The sequence below is a fragment of the Microcebus murinus genome, chromosome 11 (genome assembly GCF_040939455.1).
Source record: "Microcebus murinus isolate Inina chromosome 11, M.murinus_Inina_mat1.0, whole genome shotgun sequence".
NCBI lineage: Eukaryota > Metazoa > Chordata > Mammalia > Primates > Cheirogaleidae > Microcebus > Microcebus murinus.
This window is the reverse complement of record NC_134114.1, coordinates 80,323,683-80,345,026: the sequence shown is the minus strand read 5'-3', so window position 1 is coordinate 80,345,026 and position 21,344 is coordinate 80,323,683. Positions and strand designations below refer to the sequence as shown.

Here is a 21,344-nt window from a genome sequence, read left to right as displayed (position 1 = left end):
TTAAAGGTATGATGAACCTTTAGGATTCTTAAAAGTTCTAAAACTGTAAGTAAACCTGAGATTTCACTTAGTCACAAGTCTAAATCAAGTTTTCCACTATATATTTTAAATTAGAATTACATGTCTGACTGGTCACTTAAATTGGCCAAAGGTGTCCCACACTTTAAAAGTGAAGTTACACTTATATTCCTCAACACAATTTGGGGGGTTACGTTCTCATGTAATATCTGAAGTACTTTAACTTGCTGAGGCTTCTTGAGGATTTTGGCCAGAATGACTTCACCCTCACCTGTGATCCTGGCCACCCAGCACCTCCCTTTATCATCACTTAAAGAAGACTGGTGGCCTTGGTTATGGCCTTACCTTACCTTTCTTTTCCTGTTTGCTGGGAGGGTCCTGCAACCTCTACCCAAGCTATCATTTGATTAGATTCTGCATATGTTTGGTTCTAAAGATGCCCTCATTCCTTTTACTTACTTCTCATTTCTTGGGACCATATACTCTTACAGATATTAAAATGCTACCTGCTTGAAATTTGTATATCTCTGGCTTTGGCTGATTAATAGATCACAGCTTCCAAGATCATTCTACAAGAAGGAGCCAGTAGTGTGGGGAGAGGAGCCTTCTAGGAAAAGGAATTTTTTTTTTCTTAATTTCTTTGATATTTACCACTATCTCTCTCTTCACTTTTCTTTCTTGTTCTAATCCTGACTTTTGGTTCCTATTTGGTCAACAGATCACTTTGCAGCTAGACATATTTTTTTGTATCTCTACATTAAGTCTTGAAATCTTTATTGAACACCTGTCATGAACAAAGCAATAGAGTCCCTAGAACTGAGAACCCAAGAACCCGGCATGGCTCCTGCCCTTGGGGAACTTGGCAGCTGTAGTAGCAGAGATAAGATGTAATGGCCAGCTATAAAACAAAAGAAAATGTGGCAAGTGCTATTTAGGAGATAGAAACAGAGCCCTGTAAGAACCCAGAAGAGGGCTATTGTGTTGGAGAAATGGGAAAAAAAGAATTCACAGAATCTTAGCATGATTTTCAAAACGAACAGGGTCTTCCAATGCCCTTTCTAATTCTCTAATCACTCACCCCAGCCTCAGTGCACATGTTCACATAACATGTGAACTACCACCATCACCCTACACACACACACACACACACACACACACACACGCTAACAAATGAAACTACGGTAGAATCCAGTTTGTAAAATTTAGTCTAGAAAGGATCACACTCATCCCCCTGATTTTTCTTATGGCTTAAAAATAGCTTTACAACCACCATGCATACCTGACCCCCTCCCCCTCTGTATTTGTGCTCAGAACTAGAGACGGAAGAAGCCCCCTTGCTTAGGGAAGTCCCTGTGCAGAGGGAACAGCTCGCACAGAGCTGATGGTATCAATCTGTAGAATACTGAAATAATATTCGAGATCTGTAGGGATCCATCACCTAAGTTTCTGAGTGCGCTATAAAATTTTTACAGCCTTTCTAAGGGAGATCATACTTGAAATTTGTTTTGAGAAGGGGAGGCTCAGGGGGAAACTGAGGTATAGGCAGGTGGAGCGAAGCAGCTGGCTCGAAACCACAAAGTAAGTCAGAACGGGTGAACCAGGGGAAAAGTTAGAGCGTGCACTCAAGCCACTAACCCACGTCCCTTCCAAGAACCCTCAGTAAGGAGGATAATGATGAAAGGAGTTATGAAAGCCTCAAAGAAATATTAACTTTTTTTCTAGGAGCTTCTTTGAATTGTATTAACTTGATGATTTATTATTAGTAATTTGCTGTCATGCTACATTAGTGCCGTCTGATAACGACATTGTTTCTGTTAATACGGTACAAATGAGTAATGGGATTTGTGGCTCTCATTGGTTACCAGTTAACAGTCACCCTGTTAGCGTATCGCAGACAGCGGCACAAGCAGCCTGTGGAGAAGGAATAATCTAAATTTCTCTTGTGGGATTCTAGGAATGCTGCTTTTTGTCAGAGTTTTGTTTTTGTTGTCGTTACCTTACTACGGGGCTTCCAGCTGAAGAAGAGTGTCTAGTTCTGCTTATCTGGTTTGTTGTTTTGTTTTGTTTTGCTTTTTTTGATCAGATAAATGCCTATTCAGTACAGCAGCAGGTTTGCCAAAATAACCACCCACAGGAAAGAAAGAACCACCTGGCCTTAAAGCCTGATAGTCACCGGAGTAGTGTGGCCTCATGGAAGGCCAGCTCTCAGAGAATAGTTACAACACGCGTTGAGAATACGGAACTTATTTTTTTTCTAACTCTTCAATGATGTTTTAAAAAAAAGTGATTTCTGGCCGGGTGCGGTGGCTCACGCCTGTAATCCTAGCACTCTGGGAGGCCGAGGCGGGCAGATTGCTCGAGGTCAGGAGTTCGAAACTAGCCTGAGCAAGAGCGAGACCCCTGTCTCTACTAAAAATAGAAAGAAATTAATTGACCAACTAAAAATATACATACAAAAAATTAGCCGGGCATGGTGCCGCATGCCTGTAGTCCCAGCTACTTGGGAGGCTGAGGCAGCAGGATTGCTCGAGCCCAGGATATTGAGGTTGCTGTGAGCTAGGCTGATGCCACGGCACTCACTCTAGCCTGGGCAACAAAGTGAGACTCTGTCTCTAAAAAAATTTTTTAAAAAAGGTGATTTTTTAAAAAGTAGTAAAATATCTAATAATCAACTTAACTATATTTCCTCATGTTTAGGATTTTTTGTAACAACTGAAATGACATCTAAATATTACCTTGCTCTGTGTCTATGTGCCCATGCACATCACTGACAAAGGAGGTAAAATTGAGATTCAGAATCTTGAGATTTATTTAAACCGTCTTAAAAGTATCCTTAGAAAGAATTAGTAATGCTTCTTATCAGGGACATTTTAAAATTATTCTCCAAAATCCAGGTTATATTTTGCTCATAGCTCAATAGATATCAAAGTATATGGGACAAATCATATCCTTCTTCAGTAATCAGTAGAGATGGGTTTGTTGTCTGAGCTTTTCTTTAAAAAAAAAAAAGCAAGTAAAAGTTTGCTCATACTTCAAATAAATGTGTACAAAAGCATGACAATGCCCTATTTATTCCTAGAAACCAGTGAAAAGAAATTTGTCCTCAGCCATTTATTTGAGGTTGCTAAGAAAAAGTAATTGATCTGCTGAGACTCACCTGCTGGATTTAAATACTACTTAAGTTAGCATTTGCAGTGAGAACTTTGCTTAAGGGGCCAGAGAGATTTCTGGGAGGAGCAATGGGTGGGATGGGTGGTACTTCCCATTTTATTATTTTTTGTCTGTGCCTACACAGCTGGAACTCATTTTACCTCCTCTGCCCTGAACTTTATTTGTTCCCAGTTACAGTTCCCTGGTGTTGAAACCAAGTTTTAACTTGTAGAGTATGTTTTTCTACCCCTCCTGTTATATTGTGGGAAACACATCCCTCTTCCTTTCTTAGTTTTTTAAAAGAAACATCCCCAGAGCCATATCGAAGTAGCTCATATTGACATGATATGTTTAATTTCTCCAAGGCCTCCACCTTCACTTAAGGAACCTCCTTTTCAATTTTTACATCTGGGGCTTTGACCTTCACCTCACTATGATTTAAGTCTTGAGAACTACGGGCTGCAAGAGAAGAGATGTGTTAGCAAATTCAGCCAGCTCCTAAGGTTGCTGTGAGGATCTGTGAGCTTGGTAAACCAGGGGCCGTGAGCTAGTCATTAAAACATGTGACTTTGAAATCTCAAAAGGTTAGAATAGTGAGGTGTATTCCATCCTAACCAGTGATTTTTGGTCCTAATATGAAAATTAAGGATTGCGGCGATTTTAAAAAGGCAGATAGCCAGTTGTAAATTGTTGCTGGGGTATTCTTCCCTAAGAAGAGGACTGACTTTTAAGAATTTTTCTGTGGATCTGGTAACCATTTTCCAAGAAGTCCATATGGCTTTGGTTAATCTCTATTCTATTCCCACCACTTCTTCTGTTCCTTCCCCTTCTGTTCCTTCCCCCTCTACCAATATACACAAAATGGATTTTATTGACTCATTAAATTCTATTAGATATTTCCAGTAGTCCCTTATATTTAAATGAGCTTTATTTTTTTTTCTGCATTCATTGTGAAAGTTATCTTAATACTTAATTTGCCTTCACCTGCCTAATTTGCATATATTTGTGTTGTATGTTGAGCCACGTGAAAAACCTACAGGGGAAAAAACTGGGCCCTGCTAACAACTAATAGCCTATCTTTTCTTTTGACTTGCACAAATTGAGAAATATTGCCTGTGGCAAACATAATGGAAAACTGCATTTTTAATGCTCCCACACACACTCATTTCTTTAAAAAGAAGAAAGCGGCTGACTATTCTTAAAAATAAAATTTCCCAAAGTACCCAGATTGACATGGGACACAGGAAAGGAAAAGGATTTGGGCTTTCAGAATTAAGATTTGAGGCTGAATAAGGTTAGGCAGAAAATGTTAAAGTTGACTAATGAGTACAGTATTGGTCCTGAAAATGGACAGAAACATGGGAGTCTCACTCTTCTCCTGCTCAAGTTTTTGTTCTTCATGAAGAAGACTGTTTGTTACGTTGATTATCAGGAATTTCTGAGTTGCCTGAAGTCTCACAGTGTTTTTATTTAACCTGATGGCCTGTGTAAAAGATAATTAACAGAAGTTTTTTTTACAGTGTGAGAAGTTTTAACTTATTTTAAAGTCCTTTCGGCTGGGCGCGGTGGCTTACGCCTGTAATCCTAGCACTCTGGGAGGCTGAGGCGGATGGATTGCTCAAAGGTCAGGAGTTCGAACCCAGCCTGAGCAAGAGCGAGACCCGTCTGTACTATAAATAGAAAGAAATTAATTGCCCAACTAATATATATAGAAAAAATTAGCTGGGCATGGTGGCACATGCCTATAGTCCCAGCTACTCGGGAGGCTGAGGCAGAAGGATTGCTTGAGCCCAGGAGATTGAGGTTGCTGTGAGCTAGGCTGACGCCATGGCACTCACTCTAGCCTGGGCAACAAAGCGAGACTCTGTCTCAAAAAAAAAGTCCTTTCATTTCACGTGTTTTTAAATCTCACCTTTACATTCTATTTCTCGTATTTGAGGAAAGGCATTCTCTCTTACGGTGTCAGTTCACATTTTGTATCAAAACTCATTTAGGTGCACCCAGCCATTTGGGGTGAGAGTGAGACATCATGCTAATTGCAAGGAACAGCACAGGTTGGCCGCATTAGCCAAAACAAAACTAAGTTGCATGGGAAGGAAAATGGAAAACAGTTTTGAAATGCTGGAGTGAGAACATTTAAATAGATATGTCTTGTCGTGTTTCTTCAACGGCAGTTTATAATTACCTGTCTTGAAGGCATGTTTGAAGTGGACTTGTAACGGTAGCTTGAAATGTAAACCAATAAGGGATCCAGTTGTTCAGGCCTGGCAGCGGAAGGAGGAGTGAGCAGCTCTGTAGGAGCGAGGGCATGGCTGTCCATTAGCAGAATATGCTGCAGTGTCCCCGTCCTTCCGTCTGAAATTGGCGATGGGAAGCCTTTGATTGTGCAGATTTGTTTGTGTGCAAGCATTGATTGTATCAGTTAGCTCTTGATGAACAAATTGCCCCAAAATGTTGTGGCTAACACAACATTTATTGTTTCACAGTTTCTGTGGGTCAGTAACCCAGATGCAATTTAGCTGGGTCCTTTGGGTCTGTCGCAATGCAACGGTCATCTCTAGGCTCAGCTGAGAAGGAGTCACTTTCTAGCTTGCCCACAGGGTAGTCAGCCAGGTTCCATTCCTCGTGCGTCAGGCGTCCTCAAACGACGGCCCATGGGCCACATGCAGCTGTTTTTTGCCTATTTGTTTTTTTACTTCAAAATAAGATACGTGCAGTGTGCATAGGAATTTGTTCATAGCTTTTTTTTTTTTTTAACTATAGCCCAGCCCTCCAACAGTCTGAGGGACAGTGAACTGGCCCCCTGTTTAAAAAGTTTGAGGACCCCTGTTGTGGGTTGTTGAACTACGGCATCAGTCCCCTGCATGCTTCTTGGCCTGCAAGTTTCCCCGAGTTTCTTGCCGCAGGGGCCCCTGGGAATCTCACAACGTGGCTCCTTGCTTCATGAGCAAGCGAGAGAGAGTTAGCAGAAGGAATTTGTAGTCTTTTGCAACATAATTACAGATATGACATCTACCACTTTTGCTGAGTTCTCCTCACAAAGATCAAGTTACTAGGTTCAGCCTGCACCAAGGGGGAGGGATTCCACAGAGACCAGCAAAGAAGAAGGTGGCAGTCCTTGGAAGCCTTGTGTCAGAAGCTGCCTACCTCAAGCATGATACCAGCATTTGCTTGCTATATCAAAATGAGTGACCTGTGGTGCCTTGTGGTGTGACTGTTACATATATTTGCAATGCTAAATACAGCTTTTAGAAGTACTAATTTGGAGGCCCTGAATATGGTCCCCTTTATGTACCACATTGGCTGAAAAGTGCTAAGTCGTGCTCACCTGAGCCCCAGGAGACCAAGGGAATGGCTGAAGTTAGGGCCCTGACTGAGGTCGTGGAACAGAGGGAAAATTAGGGGCCCTCCCGGCCTTATTAGCATGGTGCTCTAAACCCAAGAAACCAGAGAGCCCTCAGCTTACATTTCATTATGTGTTGCAAGGTTTTGATTGGTACTTTGCAGCTCATTAGGGGGAAGGGACTCTATGGATTGATGTATAAAGTTGCTATTAAGATAATGCAATGGGAGCTTGTACTTGTTTTAATGGTCCCTGTATGCCTGCTCCCAACTTCCTGACTCCAAATGGACATTTTCAGCAGTAAATGGACAGTAAAGGGATGTGAGTTTGGATTATGTGACAACTGTTTAAGACGTTTCTCATTTTAATTTGAAAAATGCTATTATAAAACCCATGTATCTTTATAGGAAGAATTCGGGTCTAGATTTGCCTCACTCGTATGCAGGTTAATACGTCTTTTTGGTTGCCAGGGCTTCAATTTGGGAATTTAGGGATGAAATGGCTTTTGTTCCAGTTGCTAGTGGTTGGCTTCTGGAGGACCTGTGAAGCCTCTGATGAAAGTCCCTCTGACAAGCATGTCTAGAACACCCTCACACTCCCAGACAAAGCGAACAACACTCCCTGCCCAGAGCTGTGCTGGCTCTCCATGTAAACCTCAGCGACCCTAAACTGTAGTTCATATTTATGCCCCAGCTGGAATAAGCACACCACAAAAGCAAGAACAGTGTGTCTGATACATCTTCGCACCCACCCCATCTAATAAAGAAGCTGATGCCTAGTAGACATTTTCAAAGTGTTCGAAATGATGGATGAAGCTGCAGTAAGGGATTTTGATAATTATTCACTCTCAGCTTTTAATGTTGACTATTAATTTTCTGAGGAAAGGAGCACAAGGAGTTATAGAATTATATAATTTATGTATGTATAAAAATTCACATGTTAATTTTCTTTTAACTAAGGTAAAGATAATGTTGGTCATTATAAAGTGATGTGTCTCTAGAGTGATAGGGATTAATATTACCCACCTCGTGACAAAAAATCAGGCCCGCTCTAAGATCTTCCTCCCTCACTTCCATCCTCAGCTGTATCGTTTGCTCAGAATGGATCCTGAGAGGGTTTTCTTTCTGTGTTTACTTGTGGGAATTTGACACGTTTCAGTTCCTTGGTTGTTTTGTGGTTTTAGTGCTCAGTCTTTTATTTACTTGTGACTAGTACAGCACTTTTGTATTACCTTATATCTTCAAATGTTGCTAATAATTAATCATCTGTATTTTTAAGTGCATGTGTTGGGCAAGAGTTGTGAGGCAAAGAAAGCTTGAACATAACATTTAGTGAAACCACAATCTCACTTTTTTAAACATTGCATAAAAGTGGAGTTTTGCTGGTATATGGAAAAAGTTTTTATCTTTTGGGGTTTTATTTTTGTTTTTCAATGTGGTAAATAAGGAACCCAAAGTATACAGCCCTTGTAAGGCACCGTTCAGGTTGGCTCTAAGGGTTCGGAGTTTACTCCCTGAGCTCTGGCTGGATAGTGTGAGCCATTAATAACGTAATCTGTATCATGTTCTCACATATCACATTGTATGCTAATATTCTTTGTTCACAAATTTTTCTAAGGATTAGAGTATAGTAGTCAAATAACATCACCAGCATCAATCACATGTTCTGGTGATAGATGAAGAAGTTACGGGACAGGTTGATGGAGAAGAGAGGTTTTTATTTTATATTTTCCATAAGTATAAATGCATTTGAGTTTTTTTTTTATTTTTTTTGTTTTTTTTGAGACAGAGTCTCGCTTGTTGACCAGGCTAGAGTGAGTGCCGTGGCGTCAGCCTAGCTCACAGCAACCTCAAACTCCTGGGCTCAAGCAATCCTTCTGCCTCAGCCTCCCGAGTAGCTGGGACTACAGACATGTGCCACCATGCCCAGCTAATTTTCTATATATATTAGTTGGCCAATTAATTTCTTTCTATTTTTTTATAGTAGAGACGGGGTCTCGCTCTTGCTCAGGCTGGTTTCGAACTCCTGATCTCGAGCAATCCGCCCGCCTCAGCCTCGCAGAGTGCTAGGATTACAGGCGTGAGCCACCACGCCCAGCTGCATTTGAGTTTTTTAATTCACAGAAGAATGCAGCTTATCCAGTAGCTCAAGCTATTGTCCCTCCTTGAAAGCTGGAGAGAGAACTTTCCAGTTTTTTCCGGGATGGCTCAGCTTCTGCTGCTGTTCAGTTATTCCCATGTGCCCTACAATGATTTTTACGTCCTGGATTTATTCCTCCTAAATAAAATTCTGGAAGACCTGAGCTAAACCCAAGAAAAGCTCCTCACTAAAACAATTAACCATTTGATTCTGCCTTGAGCCTGTTTATCCTGCAGTAGCGTCTATAAAATCAGCTATTTGCATGTGGCAAATCAAGTTCAGGAGGCTTGAAGTGAGTTCATCCCAGCTCAGAAATCCATAGAACAGCAATGTAAACATCCACGTGGCACTTCTTCACACCACCTCCCATGAGTGAGACATACACTCACTCCCTCAAGAACCCATGGATTTTCTAATGAATGGGAGTCACCTATGTGTACTCTATTTGTGACATGCACATTTGCAGTTGGGGTCCACAGGAAGGACACCATTTCCTGGATCAAACCACAGAGTGCAAATATTGTGCCCTAAATAACACACTAGTTACTGTAAATGTCAGTAGAGGGAGTTTTTCCTACTTTGATTTAATGAAAGCCTACAGCAAAGCCAGCTGTTAGCACTTCTTAACTGCTTGTCAGAACGACCAGGGGAGAATGGGAGGGCCAAAACCATTTTTTTTCTCTATACTTTTGTTTTAAAATTAAAAAAGTTTTCAACAGGTGTTGAATAGCAGCACCGGAGATCCTTTACTGCCTGACATTATTTAGGTGATGAATTTATAAATTCTCCTCCGGAATAGTTACATAAGGAGATTCACAGCAAATTAGTTTGGAGGTTGCATCTCGAATCCTCCCGCCTGCAAAATAAATGTTTTTGTTTTCTGGGCTCCTCCCCATGAGGAATAATAAAAAAATAAAAATAAAAGCGAGACACGGCACACCAAATGCTGGCCCCTCTCTTTGTCACTTTGGGTATTACCAAGCTAATTGTGAGCCATGTGTGTTTTGATTGATGTCATCTGCTTTTCCCCGAACAAAGAAACCACTTGAAGCAAACACATAGGGAGGAAAGTATGCAGCTCTCATTTCTGTAATTTTTGTCATTTCTAGAATGCATTAGTAAACATATGTGGTTGTTAAGGCTCTAACCACCCTTGGAAATCCCTTAGACGTTCTGCTGTGTGTACCGAGGGGAGATAATCTTTCAAAACGTAGGGAAAGTTTACAGTCTCATTATCTTGAAGAGGAGAAGAAAGTTTCTTCCTCAAATGATTTATAACTTGAAACATGTTGTCATGTTTTGGTAAGCCGGCTTTATTAATTCCATCCTCCTCTGTGGCAAATTTAAAAAAAATAAAAATAAATAAATGTGCCGTTGCAACATAGTACTTTCTCAATAGCATATTGTACTTATAATAGCAAGATGGAAGTGGCCGGGCTCCTCATATAGAATGCGGAGCCAAGTTCTGAGTAAAACCTCTAATTGAATTACCTGCAAAGCACTGACAGACAAGCTTTCAAGACAGACAAAGCTCTGCTTTCCCCCAGCAGAAATAGGTCATGTTTAAGTCTGCCGTTTAAGTTTATCTGTTATTGGTTTTTGCTAGCGCTTTCACCTTGGGCCCCCCCTTCCCCCCGTTGGGCCCCTTTTCCTGGTGCAGAGAAGGAGGTGCTCCGTGAAAGCAGGCGGGCTCAAGCATGATCCTCTTGATTTAGAGAAAATTGATAACAGAGCGTGTTAAATGGGAGAGCCTTTGAAATAAAAATCCCAAGTATTTTTTTCACAGATTACCCACGTTCTTGCATGATTCTTTATTGCATTGCAAAGAGAAGGTGGGGGTATGAAAGTAGCCTTTCTATAGAAGTTGGATCCATCTGCAAAGTACTGTTTGTTTTAACTTTTGGGAAGAATTGGAGAACGGGTTCCTGGTGTTGAGGTCAGGAAGGAATTTATGATAGACCATTTGTCTACGTGGAAATGAAGAGTAATCGGTTGTTTTCTCCTTGTCTCTTTCCTTCTCTCTCTCTCTCCCCCTCCCCACAGCTTCTGCAATCCCAGATAATGGAAGAAGGTCCTGTCTAAAGCTCAAAGTCTTTGTGAGACCAACAAGTAAGTTTCGTAGAATGAGCTTCAGAGGGTGGCTTCCCTGCGCATGCTTTATCGTGTGGTCTGGTTCACGGCGGTAAAACTTTTTTTACTGTTAAATCTTGTGTGGTATCTTTTTTGTATATCAACATCCATGTTTGAGTTTTCATCATATTTTTTCTCATCATTCTTCATGATGCTTTTATTTAAGTACACAGCAGTTGCTAACTTGTTGTTTCTTAGACTGTTGTACGTGCACAGCAATCGGGGAACCCTATTGGCATTTGAATACATGCCACTGATTGTAAAACAATCTCTACATAAATAAAAGGAAAAATAGAGAGAAAGAAAAAAAGAAAGAAGTGGGAGTTTAAGGGTGTCTTCACTAACATATTTGGCTGTTATCTCTATTTTTGTTATAGATAGCTGTATGAAAACTATAGGTGTTCATGATCGTGTTTTCGATGTTAACGACAAAGTAGAAAATTCATTAGAACCAGCAGGTTAGTATGCTTAGAGAATCTCTTTTAACAAGTGCATCTATTTCTCTGATGCTTCAGTACTTTTTTTCCTTTCTTCCTCTCTGCATGTTTGCATGTTATAGTTGTTCTGCTTTTGCTCATTGCTAGCGATGCTAATATGACTTATATTCTACCTCATTTCTCCAATATCTTTGTGTAATGCATGTGAGATAAAATACTTTTCTTTTTTGGACATGGGTTTGATCTAATACAGTATCCTAATATAGAAAAATCCATCAGAATGCTAAAATCTCACTGCCTTTTTACCATATCCTCAGAGCATGCTGGTGAATCACTGTGAATATTAAAGGATCTGTTTCCATATAAGACAGAAAACATTTCTATTGTATATGTTTACAAAATTTTCTTCTTTACTATGTCCAAATCTACGGATAAAAGTAATAAGACTGTTACACAATTAGCAACTAATTCAACATACTTAGTTTTCTTTAGAAATTCACATGCATCATTGAACTGACCTGAGGAATTTCATTTTATTTCATTTCAATATTATTTGTGCTGTTGTTGTCAATGGTAATTGGTCTGGAGAAGTATGATCATGTTGCCACCACAAATTTACACACCTGCTGCTCCCACAAATGGACCAGTAGCCTGGCGAGCCAAATGTGATCCTCGATTACTGAGGCAAAATAAATTTTGAGGATAAATAAGTTTTTTCTGGGATTGACTTCCACACACCCAAACTTTCCCACCACTGTAAAGAAAAAGAAAACCCACAAAAGCGCTCACTGAAGCATTTACGTTGTAGCATACTGTGGGTAATGTCAACCTGTTAACTCTCCGTTTGGTTTCAAATTCAGTCTGTCCATGTAATGCAAATAGGTTATTGGGAGGTGCAGTGACCCTCTATCCCCTGCCCATGGAGGAGTGAGCCACGGAGCTCCTGGGTGCTCCTGGGTTCCCTGTGTAGTGCCCTTTTCTCTCTGCTCGAAATCTTCACGGATTTTTTTACCTGTCTCCCATGACCATCTCCAAGTTTAAGGGAAATAAAAGTATCTCCTCTTCACAGAGAGGTTTGAGCCCCCTTCAGTAAATGGAGAAGTTTTGTCTTTCTGTAGTGGCACTTCTTGTTCTTATGGTCCTGCAAATTAAAGGGTTTTGAGGTCCACTTTCTCCTCTCAGTATGTTACCAGGACTACACAGTCAATGAGCCTTAGGGAAACTTAGCCTGGGTAAACGTGGTGCCTTGGGACATACAATAGCTTTCATGTTGTAACTGACAGGAAGAGTTAGTTTTTTCCCCCCAAGCATTCTGATTTTTCTAAGGCAAGCATCTCACCCAGAGCAGGGACAATGAGCTCTCCAAAGGTCTTAGTGACTCCCCAGGGACAAGTTAGCCACTTTAGAAAGTTGCAGGGAATATGCGCAGACATTTTAATTGTGTGCTAGAAATCTGGAGACATTATGGTGGCTTTTCAAGGTGCCAGACTCCTCACAAGCTCAGGGACTTGGGGACATCGAAGGGTCTACAGGTCTAACGGGATCTCCTTTAAAGACCACAGAGTCCACACTCCCTTCCATGGCCAAGGAGACTTGCCCATTCCACACAGCTAGTTAGATCCAGGTTGAATATTTCAGATCTCTTGACTCCTGTTCCAACATTAGTATCAAAGTAGTATTCTCTTACCACTGCTAGAGGTATAGATGTTCACAGAGGACTTAACTCTCTTGGCTTTGTTAGTAAATCACAAGTAGAATGGCCAGCAGAGGAAGGCAGGCTATAAACAAAAATTACCCAGGATTATGGTTTTCTGATACACAGTATACAGAATGTAGACATATCTTTCCCATGATCTTTTTTCCAGCTATAAACTGCACTGCTATCTAGAAAGTAAGAGGCTGTGCAGAAACAGATTGCATGTTTGTCTCTGGTAATGAAGAGGCACGCTGTAGACTGTTCTACCATTAGGAGAATAATCTTTGAATTCAACTAATGACAAACTGCAAGATATTAAGGTGCTTTACTACATGGACATATTTCACTGTCTTTGGGGAAGCAAGCTCTTTTTCATGGAGCATTTTAAAATTCACGATGGCCCCAAATCTGCAGACATGTAGCTGAAGGAAGTTTGCAAAAGATTGACAGAATGTAGTTAATTAAGTGTGTGTGTGTGTGTGTGTGTGTGTGTGTGTGTGTGTGTGTGTGTGTGCATGTAGGACTAGATCATAGGTGTACATGCAGGAAAAGCTTTCTGAGCCAGTCATAACTATATTTAAGGGCTTGCTGGTAAGCATCTTTACTAAAAAAGTAGAGAAAGTCAAGCCACAACTCCCGGCGGTATGAATACAAGAACAAACTTGAGTATCTCACCTTATTCCTTAGAAAATTCAGTCCGACTTGCAGCTTTTCACCACTGGGTTGAACCACTGAGTGAAAGAATCCAGTTCTGGGTGTAGACCCAGACTTTATGAATCCAGCAAGCCTGAAGGGATTCTACTGCATGATCTCAGCAATGTGTACTAATTCACCTGTCTTTGGAATGTATTTGTCCTTTTTGTTTGCTTGCACACTCTGCCTGCCAGTTTCCTATCATCAGGGATGCAGGATGATCTCAGGGCAGACATATGCCACGTAACATGCTCCAAAATATCACTAGTGTTCTCTCAGCTAACCATTGGAACCCCCATTTTGTGGAATCCTGCAGTCAGGAGGCAGGACTTGATTTGGCTTCTGAAGAGGAACATTTTCTCCTTCCAATCCATGTTCGCCATTACAAGCATTAGACATTCTTTCATATTTGGTGTAATTTCCATTGGGATAGATTTTGCTTATGAATTCCTCCTTAGAATTCGGAAATTGCTCAGATTTACCCAAATGACAGCCAGTTTCTCATTACACTCTTGAGGGCCATAGAATCTCCCAACATTGAGGCCCTGTTTTAATCAAAGGATGCTTTGTGGAATCCTGAATGAGGAACAGCATGTTGCAGGAAGAAGAGAAGAATTGTGATGCCCTGATGGGACAGATTCTCTCCTATGGGGGCAAGATGATGTATATTTATTTCTTGGTTGCTTATAGAAGGGTTACTTCCAAAGATTGTCTATGATTAAAGGACTGAAAGGCACATTTAGCCTCATGCTTCATATAGATGAAAAACAAAAGCCTTCCTTTCAGGTATCCTGTGAGATTCATTCACTGTGTCTCATGCTGAGTGGTCTGGAGTAATGGACAGCCCTCACTGAGCAGAGTGGGGGCAGTTGGCAGTGAAGAAACCGCTTCATGCTCACACTGAGTACCTAAGTGCTACTGGAGTACCTTTTAGCAATACGCTTCTAAATTATACAAAGAGGAGGATTGAGCAATACATTAGAAAAAATAAGGTGGAGAAGAACCCACTAGCTGATGTAATTTCAGGTGTATAAATATAACTGATGTTCTAAAATGAACTCTAGAATCCTCAGGGTTTATAACTCTTTCACAATTAAGCCTCAAGTGCTCCATTGTTTTGATTGACAACATATTGGTGCTCTTAAGAAAGTGATTTGGATTTTAATTTCAGAGCTATTAAGGGCCTTTACTAGAACTTCCTGTTAACTGCAGATTTAATTAATACATTTGCAAGGCTGAAAAGGAGCAGAGAAAAGAGGAGGGTCTGCAAGTATTTGGCTACACTATGCAGGGCTTTACATTTTCTCTGCGTTTGTTTATCTTCCCATTCTTGCTTCCTAACCGTTTCCAGTCTTCTCGGCTGAAAGCACTCCATGAAGGTTTGCTAAGGTCCAGGAAGGGGGAGCGAGGATGGCAGAGGGATGCGGCAGCTTCTGCGAGAGGGCAAGCTAACGAGATGAGAACACTGCAGGGCAGAAGACTCAGTGCCGAGAAGACATACTTCTTAGTTCACGTTGGACATGAATGTGATGGACACAAACATCCCAGATGAGCATATCTGAAGGAGAGGCCAGCCTGTGAGCCTGAAAAGCAGTTACTTTAGGACAGACAATAGGGAGTGTGCCCCTACCCAGGAAAGAAAAAGCATCCTTACCGTGACATGTTGTGTAGTAGGAAAATGTGAATGAGTTTTACAGTAATGGACAGTTAACTCGTTACAGGGTTTGAGGTGGGTCCTTAGGGATATTCAGGGACTGTCCCTTGAGGTCAGTGTAATAGAGAATAACCACCGAGTCTCACTTGCTACCATGCTCTCTGATTGACCATTGAGCGAATCCTAGATGCCAGTTGCCGAGCACCTGCGTGAATTTTCCCTGATGCCGGAATAAAAGTCTGCACAGAGGCCCGCTGTTGAACCCCAAAAACGTGTCTTTTGGAGATCGCTTAGTCTAGAAGCACAAGCTAGGCCAGGTGGAGGGAAGAAGACGGCAGCCCTGGAGCAGAGCGTGGCTGGTAGGCAAGCCGCCAGCCTATCTTTGGGTACTAATTGCTGCAGAGTTCCCGTTTCGAAGCTAAGCCCGTTAATCATGCAGATCAGGAAGGCTACCCAAAGTCAGAGGCAGCCTCACAGAACAGTTTATAGCTAAATAAAAGCAGCTTAACTCACTTAATCCATTTTATTTAGAAGAAAATTTGCATCCATGCTGATAATTTATGTGCCAAGCTTCAACCCGATAAAAATAAAAATAGTTAAGTTCAAGTAATTTAATCTTGGAAGTACAGGGTTTCTAATGGAAATGGCACCATAATTGATACCTAATTGTAGGCAAACCAGTGGGCACCCATTTATTGACGTTTACAGGGCATTATGTACAGTTTACTTAAAATGCTGTTGTTTTGGCATTTAATTTTTCGTATTTGAAAATTCATCTAGGCATCCAACAACCGGGCATTCAACACTAATCCTGTAAAACAGCTGAAAAAAAGAAAGTGGGCAGCACATTCTGGTTAACCCTTAATATGCCAACATAACTGCCCTTTACCTCACCCCCTACACACACACAGACACACACACACACACACACACACACACGTTACTTGCCTTCCTGTGGCATCTTAGGTTTAAAAAACACATTCAGATATCCCAAGTTTGTGCAAGGAGTGCTTGGTTGCTGGCAAACCAAAGTGGCTCACGTGCCAAAGGTTACAGTGTATGCACAAATATTCCCCTCCATTTTTAAGGAAAGCATCAATATTGCTGAGAAAGTCCAATTTTCTCTGCCTCTTCTTTGTTTGCTGTAAATAATGAGTGATTATGCAGACATGAAAGTCAATGGTGGCACAAGGTTCATTACCCTACTTTGCAGAGGGTGGCAAGGTCTGTTAACAGCAGGCTGCTGCAAGAGAGTTATTAAGGATGTGAAATCTCATTGGAATGTGTGCTTTCTATTTGAACAGATGACACCGTACATGAGTCAGCCGAGCCATCCCGCGGCGAGAACGCGGCACAAACACCAAGGATACCCAGCCGCCTTTTGGCAATCCTACTGTTCCTCCTGGCGATGCTTTTGACATTATAGCACAGTCTCCTCCCGTCACCTGTCACAGAGAACATCAGGGTCTTGGAACACCAGAGATCCACCTAACTGCTCATCCTAAGAAGGGACTTATTATTGGGTTTTGGCAGATGTCAGATTTTTTTTTGTTTGTTTTCTTTTTCTTTCAGCCTGAATTCTAAGCAACAACTTGGGGCTGGCGGGGGGGCTAAACGCGTTACTGCCTGCCCCACCCCCACACCCCCACCCCCGGCCCTTGCCCTTGACTTCTTTCACCCCTCCCAAATTAAATGCACTCCAGATGAAAAATGCCAAGTTGTCGTAGTGACACCAGTGGTTTGTCAGCTCCTGTGCATTCTCCTCCAAGAGCTCACCTCCGTTAGTGCACTGTGTCAGCAGCATGTGGACGAGGAAGAATAGTGGCAGATGCAGCCAGTTGATGGCCAGGCCCGGGAGGGTTGTGCTCTCCTATGCAATATTTATGCCTTCTCATTCAGAACTGTAAGATGATCGCGCGGGGCATCATGTCACCATGTCAGGTCCAGAGGGGAGGTATTAAGAATAGATATAATATTACACCATTTCCTCTAGGAGTGGATAAATGAACAGGCTTCTAAAAGGTTGAGACACTGGGTTTTTTTAATATGACTGTCTTAAAGCATTCTTGACAGCAAAACTTGTACCCTGTAAAAGAAGCCTTTTTTTTTTTTTTTTTTTTTTTTCCAGGAGGCGGGTTGGGTACAGAAAATGCTAACATACAGCAAGCGTGAAAACAGAGAAAAACTATGTGTCCGGTGGGGGTGTGTATGTGTGAGTGCCTCTGATATTTTTGGTGACTGGGCAGTGCACACCAGATGCTTTTTTTTTTTTTCTCCTTCGAATACAGATCACCATGGTGCTACAACTATTTTTTTTTTTTTTTAGAAACTCAAAAAAAGAGGCATTTTTATGAATAAAGTGACCTTCCCCAAGGCTGACAAGCCAGGGTTGATAAGTGCGTAGTGGAATAGCTTTGGATGCTCCTCTGGGGAACGATGTGTACCAAGGAAAGGATCTCAGTGGCCAGAGGAGGTGTGGTTTGGCTTTGCTGGAGCGCCAGTGTGCTGTGGCCTTTCCCGGACTCCCACCCTAGTAACCCACGTTCTGCTCCACACTCGAGGACCGCAGGGGCTCGGACACAGACCCCTGTCACCAGGAGAGTCAGTCAGCACTACTTGGGAGGGCTAAAGGGAAATTTGGAAATAAAATTCCAAAGTTTGGAATAAAAAAAGAAAAAATCTTCAAGTGTTGATTTTATATTATTTCCCTTTCTGACACAGCCTGAAGCGTAGGGGGAACATGCGTTTATCTGTGGGAGATAAACAAGATGGAGTCCCAAAGACTTTAACAAAATATTTTTTTAAAAATCCACTAGAATAGAAAATACATTATTTAGATATACTTTATGCTGAGAGTGAGTATATATGCTTGTCCTATTTAAACTTGTGAGGAAAAGTGGTATCCCCTTGATACAGTTAGAAATATGGGGGGCTATCTTGTTTCATTGTGGGGGTGGGGCAGAAGGTGAATCAAAGCAGGATGACCCTGTTTAAGGAATCTTAGCATGGCCAACAGGGGACATGTCCAGTTGATTACCAGGAAATGCAAGCCCTGGGGTTTCTACTGGTGGTGGGGCTGTCATGAACTTTAAAATCCAAAGCCTAGACAGGGAAAAGTGTTATAGACCAATGGAAAAGCAATCTAGCCTTTTTTGCTATTGCACGACATGTCAATGGAAACCATGCCTTTCAAAATAAAAAATAAATGTGATCATGTAAAATGTGAAAAATTGAAAGCATTCCAGCAACATAAGGATTTTTTTATATATTTGTTTTTTAAGATGTATATGTACAAAAAATAGGGAGTTTCAGACTTCATGGAATGGGAATTTGCTTAAAATTGTGAGTAGTTCTGCATTAGACAAATACGTGAATGAAAGGCAGCTGTAAACGTACGGCACCCTGGAGAGTTGTGCACATGTTGAAATGTAATCTGGGCTTACCTGATCCATTTGGAGTGGATGTGACTGCTGAGTCTTTTGTCACGTGGAACCACGTGCGTGGGGTGGGCAGCCTCGCAGATACAAGCAATCCGGTTCCCCTCTGACATCAGAAACTTCTCTGGAGTGGCAGAGTCTTATCACAGAAGGCAGCCACCATTTCATTAAAACAAAAATTCACAGCGTTTGATTCCTTTTTTCCTTTAACAATTGACATGCTCCATACTCTTGATAATATCCAGAAATACTCCTTTTGATTAATAGTTACAGGCTTGTTGGTCCCGTGGGATTTGAGTAGGGGGAGGGGGGAAAAGATACCTTCTAAAACGGATCAATAGTCAGAACCAAAATAATACTGCATGTTCTATAACCACAAGGAAATCAAATGATCCTATAATGAGTCCCATTAGTCATAACTACATTAGCAGTGCTGATTTCATTTTAGAAATGGTGACTTCTGTGGTTTTTCTAGCATTTGTCTCTTAACAAATGATGAAATAATTACTCATGGCCCTCTCTGCCATTGTCTTTCATTTTTTTTTTTCACAGTGAAATTAGACCCCTTTACTTCACCATTGTGCCCCTGCAAATTAAGTAAAAAGAAAATAGCAAGACTATCCACGCCAGTAGACAGTATGCTTCTCTACCTATAAGTGACGTAATCGTAGCTAATGCCCTCGCCATGGAGTTTTCAAGAAGATGATTGGCGTCAGACCGTTTTCATTTTGTTTAAAAAGTGTTGGTGGCCTTTCGTGCTGGTGTTAACAATCCTCTGGGGGCTTAGGAGGATGTCGATGCAACTTTGTAGCAGCTTTTAATTTCAAAAACAATTCAAAAGTCTGAAGGGCAGCCATAGCTGCCCCCTCAGCCCCAGTTAGTCAAACCCCAGCGACCTTTGCCCCTGGTTGCCAAGGGCTTTGCAACATGAAGCAGGGAAATAAGGATCTGTCTGTTTAGTGGATACCGTGTATCCTTTAATAGACCAGGTAACAGTTCGTGTTAGATTAGACTATTGTTTTGTACTGTACTTTCTTGGGTGGCAAAGGAAAGAAAAGTAAAACGTTAAAAAAAAAAAAAAAAAAAAACCTGCGTTCTTTAAATTCTGTATTATTAGCAACCTCTGTTGTATATAGTGTTTGATAATAAAGTATTAATTTGATTCTTATGTCTTTTGTAAGTGAGAACAATAGACTTTCAGGATACAAAACATGCATTGAGGCTTTGAAACATCCAATGTGTACCGTGGCTGAGAAAAGAGTCACAAAATGGCTGAGACACTGCTCCATTACAGGACTCATGTGTGGTCATTCGCCCACCCGATCTTGTGACTCCATCATCTTGGGACCTGGAACAACATGACTTTTTTTGATCAATATTTTGTCCTCCATGTTTTCAAGGTCTGATGTTGGAGTCCCACCTCCTCCCCCAGCATGTTGGCTTGAAAGGGTTAGGGCATTTAACAACAACGGTTCTGTACTTCGGTTCGGTTTGGTTTTCTGTTTGTGATTGTTTTCATTGACTGTTTTATCTTTTCCCAGGAAGAGTCTTATCAATATCGTGTGCAGCTGGCTCACGCATGGGAATGGTTGCAAACCAGTCAGTTCAGGAAGGTTAAATGGGGCTGTTTCCCTCTCTGTGTCGTTGTGAAAGGAAGAGTCGCACAGTACCTGTGGATTTTCAGGGACTCTGTTTTTCTCCCGTGCCTTAGCAACGGCAGCAGCCATTTTTATTAGTTTCAAATAACTTTAAAAAAAAAAAAAGAAAAAAACTATTTTAAACTCCTCCCTTCCATTCATTGCTCTCAGAGTTGTGGTCACTAGCTTTTCTTTTGAAAAACCACCTCCACCAACACCCCCGTTTGCCCGCACCCCCACCCTTTTTTTACTTGTTATGTTTATTTTTTTTGTCTCTCGCCTTCCTCCCACGTTTTATTTTCCCTCAGAGCCGTGAATGGGCAGGTCTGTCTCTGGTTTGGCATCACTGAGTTTTTCCCATGCATTTGCCCCAGGGCTGCTCGGATGTGAGACAAATCTCCCTACAATGGGCTTGCTCCCATTGTCTGTACAGTTTAATAGATGCTGGCATGTTGGAGGTTACCCATGAGTCAAAATCCGCTTTCCATGCTTACTCTTGACACCCCATTGAAGCCACTCATTGTGTGTGCATCTGGGTGTGAAGTCCAGCTCCGTGTGGTCCTGTGCTTGTACTGCCCTGCTTTGCAGTTCCTTTGCACTTACTCATCAAGTGCTGTTTTGAAATGCTAACATTATATAAACGTTAAAGAAAATGTAAAAAAAAAAAAAAAAAAACCCACACACAAACAAACCCATACGGTCTGTATTTGTATATACACGTGTCCGTACAAGTATACCTAAATAAAAATTAAAGATTTTCATCATTTTAATTGGATCCCTCCTTCTACTTCTTTGTTCCTTGAATGACGCCTTTATTTCAGGGGCTACTTGTACTCTGCTGATTTTTCAAAATCTTTGTGGACAGGAAAGATAATACGACATTGCACACAAGAGAAGGCCTGGGAAGCTCAAAGAATGCAGAGTTAGAAATGGCCAAGTATCTAGGCGCATTCCAGTTATTCTGATGAGAGAATGGTGAGATTTCAGCCTGGTCTCCATAGTTGAGCCTT

At 41.4% G+C, this 21,344-nt stretch overlaps 1 protein-coding gene across 2 annotated transcripts in view; it reads left to right on the top strand.

The window, feature by feature from the left end:
* The window catches only part of EFNA5 (ephrin A5), a 282,570-nt gene extending 261,466 nt beyond the window's left edge, over positions 1 to 21,104 (top strand). Inside the window, exons 3-5 of one of the 2 annotated variants that reach the window (XM_076008259.1) lie at positions 10,694 to 10,759; positions 11,158 to 11,238; positions 16,565 to 21,104. In XM_076008259.1, the coding sequence (XP_075864374.1) occupies positions 10,694 to 10,759; positions 11,158 to 11,238; positions 16,565 to 16,686 (269 nt within the window). In that variant the 3' untranslated portion in view covers positions 16,687 to 21,104. The remainder of the gene's footprint in view (positions 1 to 10,693; positions 10,760 to 11,157; positions 11,239 to 16,564) is intronic. The other variant, XM_076008260.1, reaches the window with a different exon arrangement.
* The last annotated feature ends 240 nt before the right edge of the window (positions 21,105 to 21,344 follow it).